We start from the raw sequence: 19,331 nt of genomic DNA on the forward strand, positions 1-19,331 counted from the left end.
ACCCTTCCCCAGCTTTGTTTCCCTTCTCTGGATACGGTCCAGCCCCTCAATGTCGTCCCTGAAGTGAGAGGCCCAGAACTGAGCGCAGAACTCAAGGAGCAGCCTCACCAGGGTCAAGCAGAGGGAGAAAATGCCCTGATCCTGCTGGCCACACTCTTGCTGATAGAGGCCAAGATGCCATCAGCCTTCTTGGCCACCGGGGCACACCCTGACTCGTGTTCAGCTGCTGCCGACCACGGCTGGGAGTGCTGGGAGAAGGGCTGGCAGCCCTCACAAAGGAGGTGGCTCGGGCCCTGCTGTCCATGCTGCGGGTCACAACTGGTGCCACGCTCTGCAGAAATGAGCATGGCTCACCTCAGTCCCCGGAAGGTTGCTCCAAGGCAATTAAAAATCACAAGTAATCACTACAAGACTGAAATGGCTCTTCTAGGCCCACAAGGAAGGGGTTCTGAGCCCTGCTCGGCATTGTGAGCGCTGCTGCTTTCCCTCACAAGCAGTTGATTGAAGCTGCCCAGGCCTAGGTGCCACTGTTGTAGGCAGTGTGCCACACCTGGGCTGGTAGCTGAGGCTGGAGGTGGCTGGGAAGAGGGAGGCAGCACAGTCTAAGAATTTACAGCTGTCCTTCCTCAGGGTCTCGTCAAGGCCCACAGGTGCTTACTGATCTGTAACATTGCTGCTTTTAACAGTTCTTCATCGAGTGGGTGGCCAGAGGATCTCCCATCTGTGCAAAAGGTTGTCAGAGTTCTGCCTGCTGACTTAACTTCCATTTTCCCCTCTTTATTGTCTTTTCTTCCATTCCCTTTTTATCCTCTTTCTCTATGGTAACCTGTGAGAGGCATGCAATGTGGGAAAATCTTCTCAACTCTAGTATTGTTCCATCAGTGTTGACCACTTCCACCTTTACTCCGTCCTTAGCACAACTGCTGAACTCCACTCATCCCTTAGATCTCTACCAATAACTCACTTGTATGAAGTCCACTCAAGCATAAATGAAAAATAATGTTGAATTCTTACTTGGCGTACAGAAGGCATAGTAGGTTACATCCTTTCAACAATTGTAGTGGTGGAAACTACATTTGTTATGTAACCTTCAGCCTGAAGTCCTCTCTATTAATTAGCCCTAGTAACAAGTTCAGGAACTCCTGTCTGATATCTTTTGATGGGGAGGAGTTTGTTAGTGGGTATAGTAGGTACAGGAGACCTTCCTCTCCAGTTCCTCAAAATCTTTCATTTCTACAGTAACACACAAAACCTTCCCTGTTGGAGTGCAGACTTTGTATAGGGACATGACTGGTTGGTTTAGAGTGGGTTGACTAATTAAGTCAGTATTCATTGTCCACATTGCTGGAGCCCTGGCCAAAATAATAGCATAATTCACAAAGTCCTACCATTCTCACCTGTCCAACCTCACCTTTTTGCTGGAGTTTTCCACCTGCATAGCACAGCCAACAGGACTGAGAAGGATCTACCCACTCAGAAACCCTAATTCATTGTCTGATGAATGAATTACAGGGATTGATTGAGATGCTGGTGTTACTTGACTTCTGATACCTCTGATGGGAATATAGTAGTCTCTTGCAAAAAGTTTGTACTTCACTGTGAAACAAAACTGCCAAAATGACTGGCATGTTAACAGCGAAGCATCAGGCTGCCATTCATACCCCTTTGCTCTTCAAAACAAGACATTGCATGGCTACAGTTCCCTACCCTGGAACTACCTCCCAGTTTTTCAGAGTGGCTTACTAAATAATTTAAAAATTTATCATTTGGGCATGTTAGCAGTACTGCCTCAGACTGGTGTCATGCTCCTTTCCATATTTCATCAGACTGCCTTCCCAAAAGGTAAGACTTGTGTGCACAGCCCTCTCACAGTTTTTCAGGCACTAATACCCAGTTGTAGCACAGCACTGCAGACCCCTGAGTGCCTCTGAAGAATATTGCTGTGAACAAAATCAAACCCTCATGGGAAATGCCCCATTGAGTAAGACTAATGGTCCATTTAATTCATAGCAATTCAGCTGCTGCTTGGAGAGTCAAGCGAGTTGGCACTTCCTGAATCTGTTCACCCTGGCTGCCTGCTGTATGGATGTTAGGGGATTCTACTTCATTTAGCATTTTGTGAGATTGGAATAACATACATACTTGTGTATAGTGCAGGAGCAATGCTGATAGTCTGGGGAGCATCAGAAGGCATAAGCTACATAACAGCATTACTTTTATAGTTATCTGTATTTATCTGCCAGCATTCTCCTTTGTTTGCTGGGCAAGCATCAATCTTCCTAAGTTTGTGTGTTACCCTGTCTGTCATCTTTCTCCCCATGGTTTCTACCAGTGACGACTCAGGGTGGCTTCACCAGGTTTAGCAATAATGTCAGCTGTACTGTTGGGTAGGCACTTATATTTTAGCTATTGGGCTGGCTAGACTTGAGCCCCATAGTGAAGATGGACATTACATTGAGAGCAAAGAGGATGACATTTGGGTAAACTTTCTCCTTCAATACAAAATTCATGCAAAATATGGGATAGTGCAGGGAAAAACCAATTTATGCACAAGATCAAAAGCTGATCCTTGATGGAAATAATATAGAAAAGTTCCCACTCAGTCCTAGACACAATTATATTTCTTCCTCTACCAAATGTTTGAGATAAACACAAAACATATTTTACAACAAACATTTTGCTCTCAGAGACACACAGTACATTGAGTACCGTGAATGATTCCTGGCCTGTTCAGAAGCATCCCTTGCTTCTCCTCAGCAGGGCAAATTACTTACCACTGCAACAGTAGCTAAATTGATACAAAGGGTCTAGGAGAGAGGGATATCTGTTCATCTTCTTTGTAGTTCATAATGGAATTACTTCTTTTAGAATAGAGATTTTTGAACTTGTGAATAGGAAGCTGCAGGGAGAAATAAATTTTCTTCAGTATGATTTTTGGGTTGACCACCCTTCCATTTTAAAGTTCTTGGCAAGTACTAATGGGTTGTTCTACACAGCATATCTTTCAAGAAGACATTTGCAAAGGGATAACTGATGTATAAGTATTTGCTAATGGGGGAGGCATGGGACACACTTGAATCCAGAAAGTGAAAGATGCAAAGTCTCTGTGATTGCCACAGAAAAACCACCAGCTAGCAACTGAGCTGCAAGAAAGAACCACAAAATCTTGATGCCAAGTTAAAACACATTCAGTGTAAGTTGCAATCTTAATTTCTATTTTTCTCTGTTATTTAGTTATTTTTTTAATTGAGGTTTTTGTGGTTCATCTGCAAATTGTGAAAAAAAATATATCTGAAACTATTTTTCTGCCCCCTGATGCCTGATCTCCTACACCTGGAGAAATCACTACCAGAGCAGGATCAGCATACACTCATTTTTCTTTGAAATAATTGAAATAATTTCTGATCATACAGTAAAGAATAGAGTACTTAGTATGAGGTGTTGCTGACAACACTGGTTTTTAATTTCCTAGTTCTTGAAACAAAACAAAACTTGTTTTGTTGATGACACAGAAAACAAAAATTGATCTTAACTATATCACATGATGACAGAGTGATATCACCATCAGCATGCCTTCCAGAGCTGTCATCATTGTCTTGTCCACGTTACCAATCCACTCTTGTAGTGGTGAAATCTCCTGCTTCAGGCATGAAGATAATGTAACATTTTCACCCAGTATTTTTATTACACTCTTACCTTAAAAACAAGCGAAGCCGTTGAACACTTTTCAGAAGGCTTTGGCAACACATTGTATCATTAGTCAAAAGGTAAACCTTCTCACCCAATCTCTGAAATGGCATGTTTCCAGAAAAATGAGATACACATTTAAACTTCAAATTGCAATAGCATGTATTAAAGGATAAAACAGGAACATACATAGAACTAAGGCAGTCTAAAAAATGTTCTTAAGGGAAAATGCTTCTTGAAGTTATGTTCACACATTATGAGATTAGAGGTTATTTTCTCCTCTAAGTTTCTCTTGCTGCTTCCACTCACTGTACCAGAGAATATAACCTTAAATGAAATTTGAGAAATTTTGTTTGTTTGTGAGGGGTGGATTTTTTTGTTCTTTTTGTTTCTTCGTGGTTTATAAGTGTCCATATAGAGCTAAAAGCAAAAATAGTGGCCCAAGCCACAATCCAAAATGTTGGGCACAGGCAGAAGTTAAAAGCAGACACATCAAAATCAAGATTTTCTGGATGCAAGAAGCCCTTAGGAGTCAGAAGGCAGGCTGACACATAACAAAACTTACATGATATGACTTTCAGACAGCATTCAGGTATTGAATAAAAATTCCCTTATTAAATGGTATAAACTATATATATTAATTGACATTCTCCTAACAGTCTGCTCACCATGATCTAGGAGCTGGAAGCTAAAACCAATAAACATGTCCCTCTTGTCTTCAGCAACAGGTTTTCCAAAAAGGTTTTTTTGGAAAGGCAGAAATGGAATGAAATAGCTCACTTCACCTTTATTGCAAGGCACCTCTATTCTTCTAGTTGGATTACTCTCATATCTATAATTTGAAGCACAGCAATATACTTTACCAAAGCACTAACACCAGTTTTAAGGGTCTAGTATATGCACAATTCAACAGCCCTTCTCACAACCCATGGAGAGTTAAACCTTCTCATCCTACAGCAATATATTTTGCATCCTGATCTTGCAGAGGGCTGACAATTTTCAGTGAAGCCTCATCTTTGAAGTCCTAGAGCAGGCAAGAAAGCTGAAAAAAGTCCCTAAAATTCTGAAGGTTAGAGCTTCTCTGAAAGGGTGTGAGTTAAAGGAGTGCCTCTGAGTTACATATTAAGCTTTTATTTCAATATTAGTTTTGTAGAGTCTCAGGCCTGCTCTGCTCTTACCAAGTACTTACTGAAGCAAAGTAGGAAATACAATTATTTTTTTCTTTAATATAGTCTGTTTACTGTCAGAATACATATAGCTTTTTGATAACAACTTATATATACCCCTTTCTTAGTAGGTTATGTCTAAACCGGACAATAAAATTATGTGCTTAGTTATCCAGTCAGAGCCAAATAGCTACCAACAAAGGAAAGCAATCTTCCCTGCCCCAAGCAAAACACCTAGGTTGCAACTTTCACGTGACAGGTGACCAGGTACTATTCATTACTCTAGATCCTTCTGTTCCCATCTGCTTTCAACAGATCTCTCACCTCTTCAAAGACTGAAGAACAGCACCACAAAAGCCAGGGGGACCGATCAGATATTTTCTTCCAAAGCTGCTACTAACAACTGCTCAACCCTCTCCTGTCAGTGCCAGGGTTTCTCTTCTAGCAGAATCATAGTTTCCTATCTGATTTATACACAAACCCCATGTCAGATTTTGCAAAACTATTCCTTTTCTATAACCACTCGTGCCTCCTCTGCTTAGGAAATTGACTTTCCTCGAGGAGTCATTTCACACCTGTGCACCATGGTCTTTTTAACAGCTGTTTCTAGTAAATGATCAGCTGTAGCTGGAGGAAACAAATAGGTCTTTTCCAGGCTCTTGCCATATGCTGCATTTATTTTACACCTTAGCAGAGGTTTTTGCCATTGTGGATTTTGTGGACCAGAGATTATGTTTTTTTTTTTTCTGTTTCTGGTTGACAAAACTACACTGAATTTGTAAAGGCAAAACTTGAGACATTGACTCAGTTTTCTCGTGACCCCCAAGTATTCTGTGATAATGAGAATTTCAGGCATTTGTACTTCCTTCCCATGCCACTGTGTGCTCATTCTGTCTCTGTGCCACCATGCTCTGCTTTTGCCAATTCCTTGCTATGCTTTTTTTTTTTTTTTTTTTTTTTTTTCTTTTCCCCTCCTGTGTTGGCTAATTTTTAACCTGGATCAGTTTCCTGATCTGGTTCATAGGGCAGCCCTACAAAAGACGTGTTAATGCAACTGAAAGAGCTGACAGGAGTATAAATAAGTGACTAAAGGAGGAAATGCTTCAAAACAACATTGTTGCCAAATGCTTTGTCATGTAGAAAAGTCTCCAGGCTTCCTTTTATCGAAGAAGAATTGGCCATTACTAAAATGCATGCCCCACTTGCTGTAATCAAACTCTCATGCTTGTAGCAGGAAGATTACTGGTCTTAGAGCATAGACCACCCCTTCGTTTTTCACACGTGTGCATGTTTGACATAACGCTGAAGTCTCTACAAACTGAATGATTCATAGTTTGAATACAGAGTACCAATGCTTAAATAGCTAAAAAAAGTCCCTAAAATTCTGAAGGTTAGAGCTTCTCTGAAACGGTGTGAGGTAAAGAAGTGAAGTGCCGCTGAGTTCCACATTCTGCATTAGTACCTTGCTGAAGTGCTTTTAAAGTAGTAGCACTTTTCACTCAGATTGTTACTGTTATGAATCACAGCTACTCAGCTATGATGATGTTTCAGCAACAGCCAAAATATTGCTGGCTCTGATATGTGAAACCAAGTAACAAAAGTCAGATAAAAAAAAGCTAGACTTAAAATACCTATTAGTCTCCTCATACACAATGTCCTACTTTACTGATCCAAAGCAGAGCTGTACATAGCATGCTGATAAATGTTTTTACTGATTACTGCCATATATTCCATCCAACACCTATGATGTGCAAAGGTCCACAGCAGAACTGAATTAACTTTAGCAAAGTTATTCCTGATATATACAAGCATCAGAGGATGAAATATCCATAGAGAAAAATTTGCAGAGTGACCTGTATAGTGTGCCTTTGGAAGCCTTGTGTACCTCAGGCTCCATGTGGTGACCCAAGATAGAGTGATTCACCTGGGGTACACCAGAATGCAGACAGGCAGTGTGTAACTATGGCATGGTGCTGCTCTGTGTGAGTGATAACTCTGTGATTCCTTCGGGAGTGTGTGTGTTCGTGTAGCCTCAGCTTCCCTGGCACAGCTGGCAGAGTGGGAGACAGCACACAGGCTGCTGCTACCAAGCAGTGTTGTGCTGTTATGGATTTTACTCTGCAGTTTTTCCTTCAGCCACATGTTCACACGTCTGCTAAAAATGATTTTGTGTGAGGCAGGTTTGTTCCACTTCAAATACTCACTGCCTCCCACTTAATACTTCTCTTCCTTTGTGCCCGGGTGAGTGGTCTTGCAATCCACACTAGCTTCTAGGTTGCTGAGAATTTCATAGAGCTGATTTAAGAGCAAAGAGTCTACAGCTTTCATGGAAAAACCATAGGTGCGCCCTACATGTTGCAGGCTGTTCAGAGGTGATCCATGAGCATGAGAGGCATCAGACAGACAAGCAGATTTTTTTTTCCCCTTCCCTTAATGAGTCCTAGGGTTGGTTTTCACAGGACTGGGTGGAATTTGCAGAAAACTCCAGTTCAGTTTTGGCTGAATTTAGTCTTCCCAGTGAGGAACAGTGAACATAAACTCAGCTGGAACCAACCTATGGCTTATGAATAGTTAATGTGGAGTTCTCATTCTGAGGCAAATTGTCTAACTGCAAAGCTGCATTAGTGTGAGAGCTGCTGGGCAGCTGGAGTACCTGGCTTTAAGAGGAAGGAAAACAGCAGGAATGAGCCAGCCCAGTTCATCCTGTAGTGGAGCTTTAGGACCCTAGACATTTATTGTCATTCCTAACCTGTGACCCATTTCTAGAGCTCCTCTCTGCTCCAGTCTTCATGGCAATTGATATAAAACCTAGGAGTCTTTGGCATACCAAGATTTTGACAGCTGCCAACATGTTAAACAATGGGAAGCTGCACTTGTAGACTGGAACTCAAATTTTCCCTTAGCTGCTTCCTATTCTCTGCCTTGCTGCTTTAGAGGAAAGGGAGTTCTTCCATCTTAAGCATCATCTTCCACTACAGATCTTAGATTTGCAATATGGCCTACTGACATCAGCCATCTCATTTCTCCCACCGACACTCTGGGCAGACTAGTGGTCAGTGTGGCTGTGACTGTGTCTCTATTGAAAGAAAATATTTCTAGTGAGGCATCCCATCACATCTGCAATGCTTGCACTATTTTATGGTATGAGCAGAACACTTGCTGAGCAGAAAACACAACTTCCAGTTTATAGAGTTTTCAGACAGCTGGATTTTTGCTGGAGAGGCTGACCCATGCTCTGACCCTGCTCTGTTCAGATGCAGACACAGTTTTAAAGTTACAGGGTGAGGATGCAATGCTGCCTTTATTGGATGAGGTCTGTAGGCACAAGGGATGATTTTTCCCAAGGAGTTTTATCTGTCACTGCAGCCAGCCCCTGGTAGTGTGTACTTTGAGCTCAGCGGGCCTCAGCTCCATGAATATTTTCACTGGCCAGCTGTCAAGGAAGTGCTGATGGGTAACATCTAATGTGAAGCAAATGAAAGTACGTCAAAGCCAAAGTGATAAGGTCTCTATCCACATGATCTGAACAGTTATGACTGGTCAAAGCAAGTTCCTTGCCCTGCTGCCAAAGCCAGATGAAGTTGGGGGTGAAGCTGGAGGATGCAACCAAGTGGTGTAGAACTAGAAAGACACTTTGTTTTAGACCTGACAAAGGAAGATGACTGGCAGTAGTGTTTGAACTGCGCAGCTTATTCTCTTTTCATTACTGTAGAGTTCTGTAAATGTTCATGTCCCTCCTGCCCACTTTCTAGCTATGGCTTTAAGATAAAATTCACATCTCTTTCTGAAAGGTGTGTCAGGCTATAAAGTGCTATTTTGCTATCAGTGTAAATTGCAAAAGAATGAAGGGCACAGGGCAGGTACACTTAAGGTCTGTCATGCTGCAAATACTGTAAGTCTGCTAAGGACTTTGAAGGGAGAAGATGTTCTGGGTTGGGGAAGCAATGGAGGGACATTAGATCTGCATTCAGCTGGGGCTCTGCCATTCCAAGACAGCATTTAATGTTGTCTTGGTTTTCCTGTTATCTTAGAGGTACAATCCTTTATTTAACTCTTCAGATAGCTTGATTTCTTAATATTTTAAAAGGACTATGTAATATTTAAATGGAAGGTGATAGGAAAGAACAGAGTGATATCCTAAAATATATAGGCCGTGGGTTTTTGGATGACTTGAAAATATTATGCCCCCTGAAGTATATGTTAGTAGCGCCTAGGTGGAGTTCCTACATGTGGCTGACTTGAATCCAAACATTCAGACCCAATTACAAAATGTAACCAGCCTGGATTACCACTGATTTTATCAAAAATGGTCAGTTGTTCCCACATGAATGTGAACCAGAATATCTCTCTTAGGTAGACAATTAAAAAAAAAAAAAGTTTGTGTAGGAGAATCCAGACATAATGGGGCGTTTTCTACTAAACTTGAGACATATCAGGAAGGCACTATAAGGAACTCTGATCATGGCTGCACTGTGAATGCTTCTTTTCCAAGCTGAAAGCAAAAGAGGTAGCCACAAGAGGGAGGCAGAACTCCTATGGCAGTTTAGTAACCTTAGAAAAAATAAATCAGAAATACACTTTCAAATTTTCTTTCCTTGAGCTAAAACTGTGCAGTAGCTCTTGCATTTAGAACAGTAATTGTTGGCTGTAACTCCTATGAATGTAGCCTCCACACATGGTAAATACTCAATGGTTAATGTAAGCAGAAAATTAATAACTAATAAAACATTTTCCTAAACCTAAAATTTAGGTAAGAAACTACTTCAGGAGAGATTGAAACTGATTGTCATGTTCTTTTTTGTAGATGGGAACTAAGACTGCCCCCATTATTCAAAGGTTGTATTTGTGCTAGGCTCTAATACAGAAATATTTTGTTTCTGGAAGAATACTTTTTATAACAATTTGCTTCTTAGCAAATACATTGTAAGGATGTATTTAAACAGTTCCATTTCCATAGCACCTCAGCAAACAGATAAGGAACTAGCCTCAAATGGTGCTATTATTTATCCTATTAACTACTTTCACTGGGAAACAGGCCTTCTAGATTCAGTGACCTCAAAAGAGAAAGCAATTTGGATGGAGGGAGAGGGTAGGTCTGGTGTCTAATTTCTGCTCCAAGGACATAGTATACTCAACAGAATTTCATGAACTGCAGTCAAGATTTGACAAACCTGGTCAGTACTCTAAACCCTCAAAGTCTTCAGTCCTTCTTTTCAGTCTTTAACTGTTTTCACCTCTGTACTCACCCTCTAGGTAGCCTCAAACAAGAAGAAAGGGGTCCCAAACCCCTTCATTTCCCAGCAGTGCAGTGTTCTGACAAGTGCAGAGCTTTATAGTACACAATGCCCATTGTGAGCATAGCAGCAGGTTGGAATCCTCAAGAGAGGGAGAGTAGGGGAATACCTTGCTTGAAAACCCAAGCTGGACTTGGCTGTATAGAACTGTGGTAGTTTGGGTCACATACAGGAACAGCTGGTGTTTGCAGACATCTTTCATGCAAATTTATGAGAACTTCTGAGAATTATGTACTTCCAGAAAGAGGCAGAAGCTGCATGGGGGTGGATGAGATAAGATTAGTGGGCTTGGCTGCCCGGACTTGGACTGAGCCACAGTGGCTTACCTCGGGGTGGTGGGGAGTGGCTGTCTCTTTTAAGAGTGTCCAGAAAATAAAAAGGTCAAACTTTTTTGTCAAATTGTTCTTTCCATCAATCAAAATCATAATTGTACATATCCTTGCATGCCTATACAACACACACAAATGCTTTTGTTTTTTTATAAAAAATAGTTAAACATTATCCTATTACAGCATTTTTTGTTGGAGGTATTTAAAGTGCTTTATGGATGTAAATTTAAACTGAGTATGTGCATGACTATGGAGACAGGTAAGGATACTTGGGTGAAAAGGCTAGTCAACATCACTGAAAAATTAATTTGTCTGTTGTCCTTTTCTCAGCTAAACATGGAATCAGCTGAGGTAGTCAACTCTTACATCCAGTTTTGAGATCCAGCTGATTTACAATGGGCCAAATTCTGTGTGGAGTTCATAGTCCTGAAAACTGGTGAGACGTGATTCATTGAGGCTGCTTGGTGCAGCAGGTCAGTAGTCCAGGCAAGAACTTGGCAGTGACGGCTAGAGAGCAACAGTCCCTTCACTTCTGAGAGCCCGCGGAAGGTGAGCACGCAGCCAAATGCCTTGTTCCAATCTGTGGTTCACTTCTCCAGGAAAGACCCTTACTACAGACCCCAACTTACCAAGCAGAAATGTCAGTCAATTCACAATTTCATCATGCCGTGTCTGCTGGCCCTGAACAATTTGAGAGCTGATTTTGACAATGTGGTTCAGATCCAAATTCAAATCTATTTATTTAAAAACCTTCCAGTCTTCTATAATATTCACATTAATTTTTACAGCATTTGTTCCTTTGTTCCCAAGATGAGTATTTGTAGACTGGGACTCCCCAAGTCACATGTTTTTTGCATAGTTCCTGACTTGTCACAGGACATTGTGAGGTATTAGTACACATTTTTCTCTGCTGAGATTGCAACTTCAGCATATCCCATTTTGCCACCAGCACTCCCCTGGATGTTCCCCTTGCACCAACTGTCACTTCCTGAGAGCCACAGCAAAGGGTACCTGTAAGAATTTGGGAAAAAAAATAAGAAACCTGCTGACTGCTGCAGTGAGAAACAAGGTTTGGATAACAGGGATATGGGCACAGGGGATGCCATAGCAGTTGAACTCTTAATCTCAGTTGAAAACTGTCTGCAGTTTTGCTTTTGTTTTGGTTGACCTGAAGTCAGAACTCTGCTACTCTGCCTGCATCTGTGCATTGACATGAGGATTTCCCACTTCACTCCCTTTCAATCTGAGGACTCTCTGTATTAGTACAATTACTGAACTGATCATGCCCTAACAAATTTGTTTGCTTCCACAGAGAAGTTGAGCTCTCCTTTTCAGTCCTGCATCAGGAAAACCTTTACAAAAGAGGCTCCCAATTTCAGAAGTTACTTTCAGCTGTATTCAGCTTGTATTCAACCTTTTCCTTCAAAAGCTCTTTAGACTGAGCTGTCTGCTCCCAGTTTATCTACAGCCCCTGGGGTAGTAAAAACTGGGAAGCTGCAGAAGGCCCCCAACCAGGGAAGGACCAGTCTGCCCAGACCTCCTGAACCCCAGCATGTGTCTGCCACTTGTTGAATTACCCCAGTGCTACTTAAGGCAGTACTACAGTCACCCCTGTCCATTAGGCTTTGCTGTCCCATTGTTCAGAGCTGAGAAAGACACCTTTCATAGCTAGTGTATAAAATACTATTCCAATTTCTTTTTTATATACAGCAGTTGCTGTTAGGCTTCTGATACTGTGACCAAGAGGACAAGAGTTTTTTTTCTGGGACTGGTGCACTCCATGTTTCAGACACATCTGCTGGGACCCACACCTGCACCTAAGGTGAAACAGTGGGCTGCTCCTCCATCTTTTGCTTCATCTCCAGCTGACCTTCAGCACTTTTTGTCTTAAAAATTTACAATATCTGGACTAGTCAGGGTGGGAAATCATGTCAACTAAGAGTACTGAAAGAAAACTGTTTTTTTCCTCTCCAGATTATTGTGCTATTCAGGGTGGGAAATCATTTTACAATATCACCCATCAGGGTGGGAAATCATGTCAGCTAAGAGTACTGAAAGAAAACTGTTTTTTTCCTCTCCAGATTATTGTGCTATCTCCCTCTAGTGATGTCTTTTGTTTGGGTACACATTGCACTGGCACTCTGACCTCCCCATCTCTTGTAGGGTGTTATTTTGGCTTATCTCTAAACACTACACTGTTACCAAGGAATTTTGAGCTCCTTGGTTTTAAAATTTCTGGGTTTTTTTCTCTAAATATTTATTTTAAAAAACATTATGCATATTAGCAAGCTATCAGGGTTAACAAAATCTTACCCTCCCAATTTTATATGTTCATTTCCAAAAGTCACTGAGTATCTGAATTGTAGTAAAAAACTCTTAGTACTAACACTGTACTAAGTACTGAATCTTAACTTTCCTTGTTTCTTCTGGCTGACCTGATTTACTCTTAAATAACAAATATGAGGCATCGTACCTTGTGTACCTCCATTTTCTGATACTGTAAAATGATTGACTTACTGTCAATTGTACTGAGCTCAGAGCAATACTCTGAACAGCACTTATGATGAGTATCTGATTTTATTTGACCAAGAGAAGTACCCAGCTCTTCAGTCTGACACAAGGAATGCTTTTTGAGAAAAACAACAAACTGAAGTGGGTCTCAGTGACTCTGAGAGAAGTGGAAAGATGTATGAAATGACACACGACTTACTGAACTTTGAGAGAACACAGAGAATCATAGCAGAGGTCTCTATATATTTTAGACCTGATACTTGCTTTGCAAACACGTTCTGATCACAGGAAGTTATCACTCTTTCATGTACTCCTGATTTTAGTGGTCAAAGAAGAGACCACTGAGCGAGGCTCAATTACTTCGTTTCCCAACGCTGGACCATCTTCCATATGATGTTAGTACTACTTCAAACTGTTATGTGACTCAGGCTCTAGGCCTGCTCCATTTCCCTTGCAGTCTATTGTTCAAGCTGCCTGATCAAATGAAGTTATCTCTTTTCTGTATGTGGTCCCTTAACTTCTAATTTATGTTGTCCTTTATACCATTCAAAATATCCCTTTTCCTCTTCTGAATTCAAGACCTCAGATTTATCAGAATATACAGCACATACGACTTCAATTTCACAGTGAAAATGTGGATATGCTGTTTCATCTTAACATTTATTTAAATTTTCATGTAGTTTAAACAAAACCATGACATCCCGTTTCAAGTGATATAATGAAAAAAAAAATAAACCACTTCTACGAAGTTAGCCAGTGTACAGACTTACTTATTTTACAAAATAAGAAGGTAGGAACATGTTACAAAATAATAATTAAACCAATCAGTGTCAATAGTGCAAAGAATAAATTGCAAGTATGAAAGAGAGAGACAGGGAAGGAGGGTAGGACGGATGGGAGGATGGATGGCTGAATGTGTGTGGGGTGGCTGGCTGACTGAACCAAACAGGAACATTAGGAAGAGCTGTGCATGTTATCACACAAAATTTTGTATCTTAGACATGTCATGATGTAGATTTAACTTTAGTGGCAGAAGAGGGTAATTAAGCCATTAAGTGATCTCTGTGTGCTGTAAATTCTTGTGGTGGTCAGTTCTAGAGATTAATACAGCTATGCACACGAGCTGCTAAGAGTCATTGAAAGAAATTTTTCACCATCTGGAACAAAGGTGACCTATCAAGGACTTGATTAGTGCACTGAAGGACCAAGGAAATGACTGAGAATTTTATACAAGCAAAAGAGCAAGCACCTCCAGGCTGAACTTCATACACCTTTTCCACTTGCTTTCATGCTCTTTCGCATGCAATTGCTGTCTATCCTGGGAGGTGACTGTTCCAGAGGGAGTTTTAGCAGCTACTAAATAATGTGCACAGGTGTTGGACATCCTATCAAGTAACTGTCAGCTAGCAACCCACCAGAGAAGGAACATTATTTCTGCAGTGATACTGGTGTATCTGACTCCTTCATAGGATGACTAAATTTAAATCTAAATAAAAGAACAAAAATAACATCAATCAGTTTTAGTATTTCTCAGATGAATTCGCCCATTTTCCTTTTCTAGCAGAGTGTCCATAGTTAATAAATGTAAGAGACATTAACTAAAATAAGCTCAGCTGCCTGGAGATATTGTTCATCTTTACCCCTTGTGATCAAAGACACTTCATGTTTCTAGGCAAAATTCCATACAATACCTCAAGCCTTACCACAAATATTAAAACCCTAATGAGAAATAGAAAGAGGACTGAAAGTGGGAATCACTTCAGGGAGTAAACGTATGCTTACCTTGAAGGCACATTTCCTGCATGGAGTATTTGAGTACTACAAAGCTTTCAAATATACCAAAGGACAGTGACTGCATCTTTCTCAAAAGAAGCAGTAATCTGAAACTTAGTAGTCAGAGAGATTTTTCCACATGATTAAAAAAAAAAAATCCTCACTACAGGCACTGCTCATATCTAAATAATTTCTGCTACTTTCAAACTCACAAACTTCTCAGGTCTTTTCCCTTCACTCCAATCAACAGTCTGTTCAAATTACTACTATACTCACATGGGTGAAGTGTATATGTACATAAAGTACATATATGATAGTGTGTAACACTGAAAAATTGGCACTATTTAATCAATAAAAAACAGTGGAGACCTCAGTAAGGGCACTTAGGATCCCAGTGTTCGAATTCTCAATGCTTGTAGTGCTGGACTGAAAATATAATTCAGTTGAGACACCTGGTGACACCAACAATAGACCTTTTAAAGATTTTGGTTATTAGCAGTCTTTTGAAAAATCAAACTACTTAGTTTGATTTTCCTTAGGAGATAAGGAAATAAGATCTTTTGAGATTCTGGCTGGGGAACTCTTGAAAATTCAGTAGCAGGTACATCTAAAAATCTCTCCAGGGATGAGAATGGATTAAAATAGCTTTCATATAAACCAGAACACTTATCCAGTTTTGCCTGCATAAATTATGATGACTGGAAGAAATACTTCTGTGTACAACTACTCAAGAAAGATGAGAGTCAGGTTTTTCATTCACTGATTCAGAATTAAAAAAAAAAAAAAAAATTAGTGATGAAGCGGTACAGAAATTAAGTAAATCCATAAAGCTCCAGTATGTTTATCTTTCAGTTACTGGAACATAGAATATTCTGTGGCACAAGTATGATAGAGGCTGAATAGTTTAACAATTCAACAGTGATGGAAAATTATATTCCTTTTATTTTCTCCCCTCTTAAGGTGTACAACATAACTTCGCTAACTTGTATTACTTATTTGTGTTTCCATGAGCTGAGCGGCAATAGGCAAAAAAGTCAGACACTGAGCCTGCAGGTCAGAGTAGAAAATCTCCAATTCTTTCACAAAACATTCTCACATTTCCTCAGTAACATCTCAGCACTGCTTCAGCTTGGGGTTTTCTTTTCCTTTCTTGATGGTGGGATTTCAGAAACTGTACATTAGGAGCTGCAGTGAAAAGCAGGAAGACCACCCAGAAATTCTTTGACTGCCTTTGAACAGGAGTGAATTTTGTAGAGGAGCTGCCATGCAACTCATCACAGGCAGCCTGTGCCAGAGCTGAGAATCAGTCACAAATTCAACCCTGTGCTCCCAGATATTTCACAACCTATACAAGTTATCATTAATAATATCATAAATTTTAATCCATTGATCTCAAAATTCTTAATTAAACTTAACAGCATTCTTCCATTTACAGAGAGATGTTGCACATGCTTAGTATTAACTGGTGTGCTCCAAGGAGCATCCTGGGCCCAGAAGGGCTACCTGCAGTGGGGTATTACAGGCTTGTCAGTAAGTGCTAGAAGGATTGAGACTTTACCTATTTAAGTGGTGTACCTGTCTAAGTATGTGTCACTAGGGTGACGCAGGCTTGAAATGTAGGTGCATATAAAAAAGGCATTTAAAAGTTCCCTACAATTTATTTTAAATTCTACCACTTCCAGTTTCAGACTCAATGAAATTAATTTCATTATTTATTTGTGATTTTAACATTGTAGTAAATTTTAAAAGAGTCACAGTGAAAGTACTAAATAAAGAGTGTATTATTTTTTTAATATTAAATGTAAAATGAAAAAAATTATAAAAAAGCTTTCATTTTAATTCATTATGATTTTAAATTACATTGCCAAAGTTTTCCAAATGTGTATTTTATAGTCAGTAGTAACCTTTCAAAAGATAAATGATTTAATAAATTACTTTACATTTAACATTACGAGACAAAATATTACACAAGCCATAGAAATAACTAAAATTGGGTACTTTTAACACTGTTTTCTCTGAAAATATGTGTAAATGAGTGATTTATATCTTCTGCACTTTTATTTAGAAAGAGGTTTTAAGAATTGCTATTACTTTCAGCTAAGTGGGGATAAAAAATCTCCATGATAGCTTGTTAATTTTTGGAAAGAGATTTTGGGGCCCAGTTAATGGGAGTATTATAAAGATACAAGTTACTTATACTGTAGGTTCAAGATAGAACATGAAAATATTGTGCTGGACAGACTTCCAAGGATTTTCAGGAAAACAAACAACATTTTCTGTTGAAGTAATTGTGTTCTGACATTTTCAATAACCACCCATTTTACCCATCCAAGAAAACATACAAAAACCCCCCAAACCCAAAACTAAACCCCCTTGTTTTTCCCTTAAATATCTTTCTAGGCAGGAATGATCTAATCTTAGCAAAGTCCCTCTGGTATCTCCACTATTGTAACACACATTCCCTATTACTAGCAGCCACGACCATGTTCAGTCAAGATACCAGAATGGCTCAGACTACAAAGTAAAAATGTTAAGAAATTGCAGAGGCTTTCTTGAAACTTGTGCAAACCCCATGAAAATGTGCACAGTGACATGTCATTCAAGGGATGAGACAGGAAGGGCTGAACAGAGGGACAGCTCTGTGATCAGCTGTCCTGACTGTAGTTCACCTACTTCAACACAGAGATCATTCTCTTGCTTTAAGATGCAGAGTGTGTCGATTCTTCAGAATGATGCTCAGGGTTTTCACTCTGTGGACCATTTCAGAAAGGAGATTTTACATAATTTTTCACTTGATCCTCCCTGAATTTTATTTGGCAGTTCAGAAGGAAGCAATTCAGTCAAAGGCCAAAACAAAAGGCATTGAAACACAATACTTAACGTGGGAGGGCAAGATTGTGAGATAAAGGCTGTTTTCTGGTGTGGCTGAGATGGCTGCCAGACCATACTTGAGTGCAGAACCTAAACAGTGAAAAGGCAGAAAAGGCAGGCTTGACTGTACAGCTGTACTTGTTCCAGCAAAAGTCCGTGGATCCCCTCCAAACAAACCCTGAACACATTCTTCTCAAAGTAAGGATCTTCAGAAGGAGAAAAAATTATACTCTTCAGAGCATTATTTTAAAAGTAGTAGTCCCTATTCTTTTAAAAGAAAAATACCCAACCTCTGCAAGTCCTTTCTTCCAGGTCTGTTAATTTGACCACCCCTCTTGGGACTTGCAGACTGATCTTTCTTTACTGTGTAGCACATTCATTGACATCTGCAGTACTTTCTCCTTTCAGATCCTCATTCAAGCTTTTTTTCTGCTCTATTTCGACCTGGTAGAAGAAAAAGAGGAAGAAAATTTGTAATGAGAAAGGAAAACAAAAGATTCACAAATCTTCCTCAGTGGTGGTTCTTGTGCTCAGGTGAAGAAACTCTTGGTGACCTGAGAGGGCAGTGAGGAAAAATAGACTGAGGATCAGGGTAAATTTGATTTTATTTACTATAAGGATTTTCAGTCTAATCTAAGCAGTTCTACAATTTAGCAGTGTCATGAAATAATTTCCAGAAGAGATAATGTCATGCAGAGAACTCATATGTTCATTACCATTCCCAGATGTACTCTGAATATAAGCTCAGAACCAAATCTGCAGACGATAGGTGGCTTTCTACGTGACAGCAGAAAATCAGCCTTAATTATAAATTCTGAGAAGACTGATGTATAAAGAAAAGAGATTTTTTAAATGATCTTGAGTCTGAAGGGACCCATAAGGATCATCAAATCCAACTCCTTGCTTCTTGAAGCAGTGCCTAACACTACCCCAAATCTCAGCACACTCCCTGCTGTCCTCAGGCTCAGAGGTGCTTTGGCCTACAGATACCAATTTGGATGGGACAGGGCCAAGGGGATCTGTGTTTGGGTTCTAAATTTCCACATCTCCAAAAACTTGGGAATAATCCAGTGTTTCAATTCTTAAAAAGAGATACTTAGGAAGATCAAATATTATCTCCAGGGAATTTAAGAAACTACTAAAAATATAATTACAATTACCAGTAAAAATATTTGCTATGAGAATCTTTTCAGAATCTCTTTATCATTGCTCTCAAAGAAGGCAAGGTAGGATGCCAAATTCTCTGCTGAGTATTCAGCTAACATGCAAATCACTGAGATATTTTGGCAGGTATATACACAGTGCACTTTCCTATCTGCTCCTCTCCTTAGGGCAGGCGGAAGAAATAAGTATTTAAGCTGAGAAATACTGTGATTCTTTTGTCTGCAGTAGGACTCCCACGGTAGCACTCCCACTAGGGAAGAGCAGCAAAACTCCCTGTTCAAACACTCCATATCAGCTAATCTCCAGGAGTTGGCTGTGTGCATGCTATTCCACAGCCAACTGCAAGGAAATTTATTCCATTTTCGCTGAGATAATCCACTGCTTATTTGCCATGAGCCAATAGCTGCACATGGGTAGCTACTGCACTCAGCCTGGCATGAGCCAAATTCCCACCTCCATTGTCCATGGTATTTTATTTGTCTGCCCATACTTTCAAGACAATGAAGCATGCAAAGTAACCATGGTGATTAGCACTG

General features: G+C 40.0%; 1 protein-coding gene across 4 annotated transcripts in view; it reads right to left on the minus strand.

Annotated features, from left to right (window-relative positions):
- Nucleotides 1–13,633: 13,633 nt before the first annotated feature.
- Nucleotides 13,634–19,331, minus strand: part of STON2 (stonin 2) — a 70,317-nt gene continuing 64,619 nt past the window's right edge. For all 4 annotated transcript variants that reach the window (XM_041472010.1, XM_041472011.1, XM_041472009.1 and 1 more), the window contains exon 7: nucleotides 13,634–18,075. In XM_041472010.1, coding sequence (XP_041327944.1) covers nucleotides 17,992–18,075 — 84 coding nt within the window. In that variant the 3' untranslated portion in view covers nucleotides 13,634–17,991. The remainder of the gene's footprint in view (nucleotides 18,076–19,331) is intronic.

The sequence above is a fragment of the Pyrgilauda ruficollis genome, unplaced genomic scaffold (genome assembly GCF_017590135.1).
Source record: "Pyrgilauda ruficollis isolate IOZ18807 unplaced genomic scaffold, ASM1759013v1 scaffold28, whole genome shotgun sequence".
Lineage (NCBI taxonomy): Eukaryota > Metazoa > Chordata > Aves > Passeriformes > Passeridae > Pyrgilauda > Pyrgilauda ruficollis.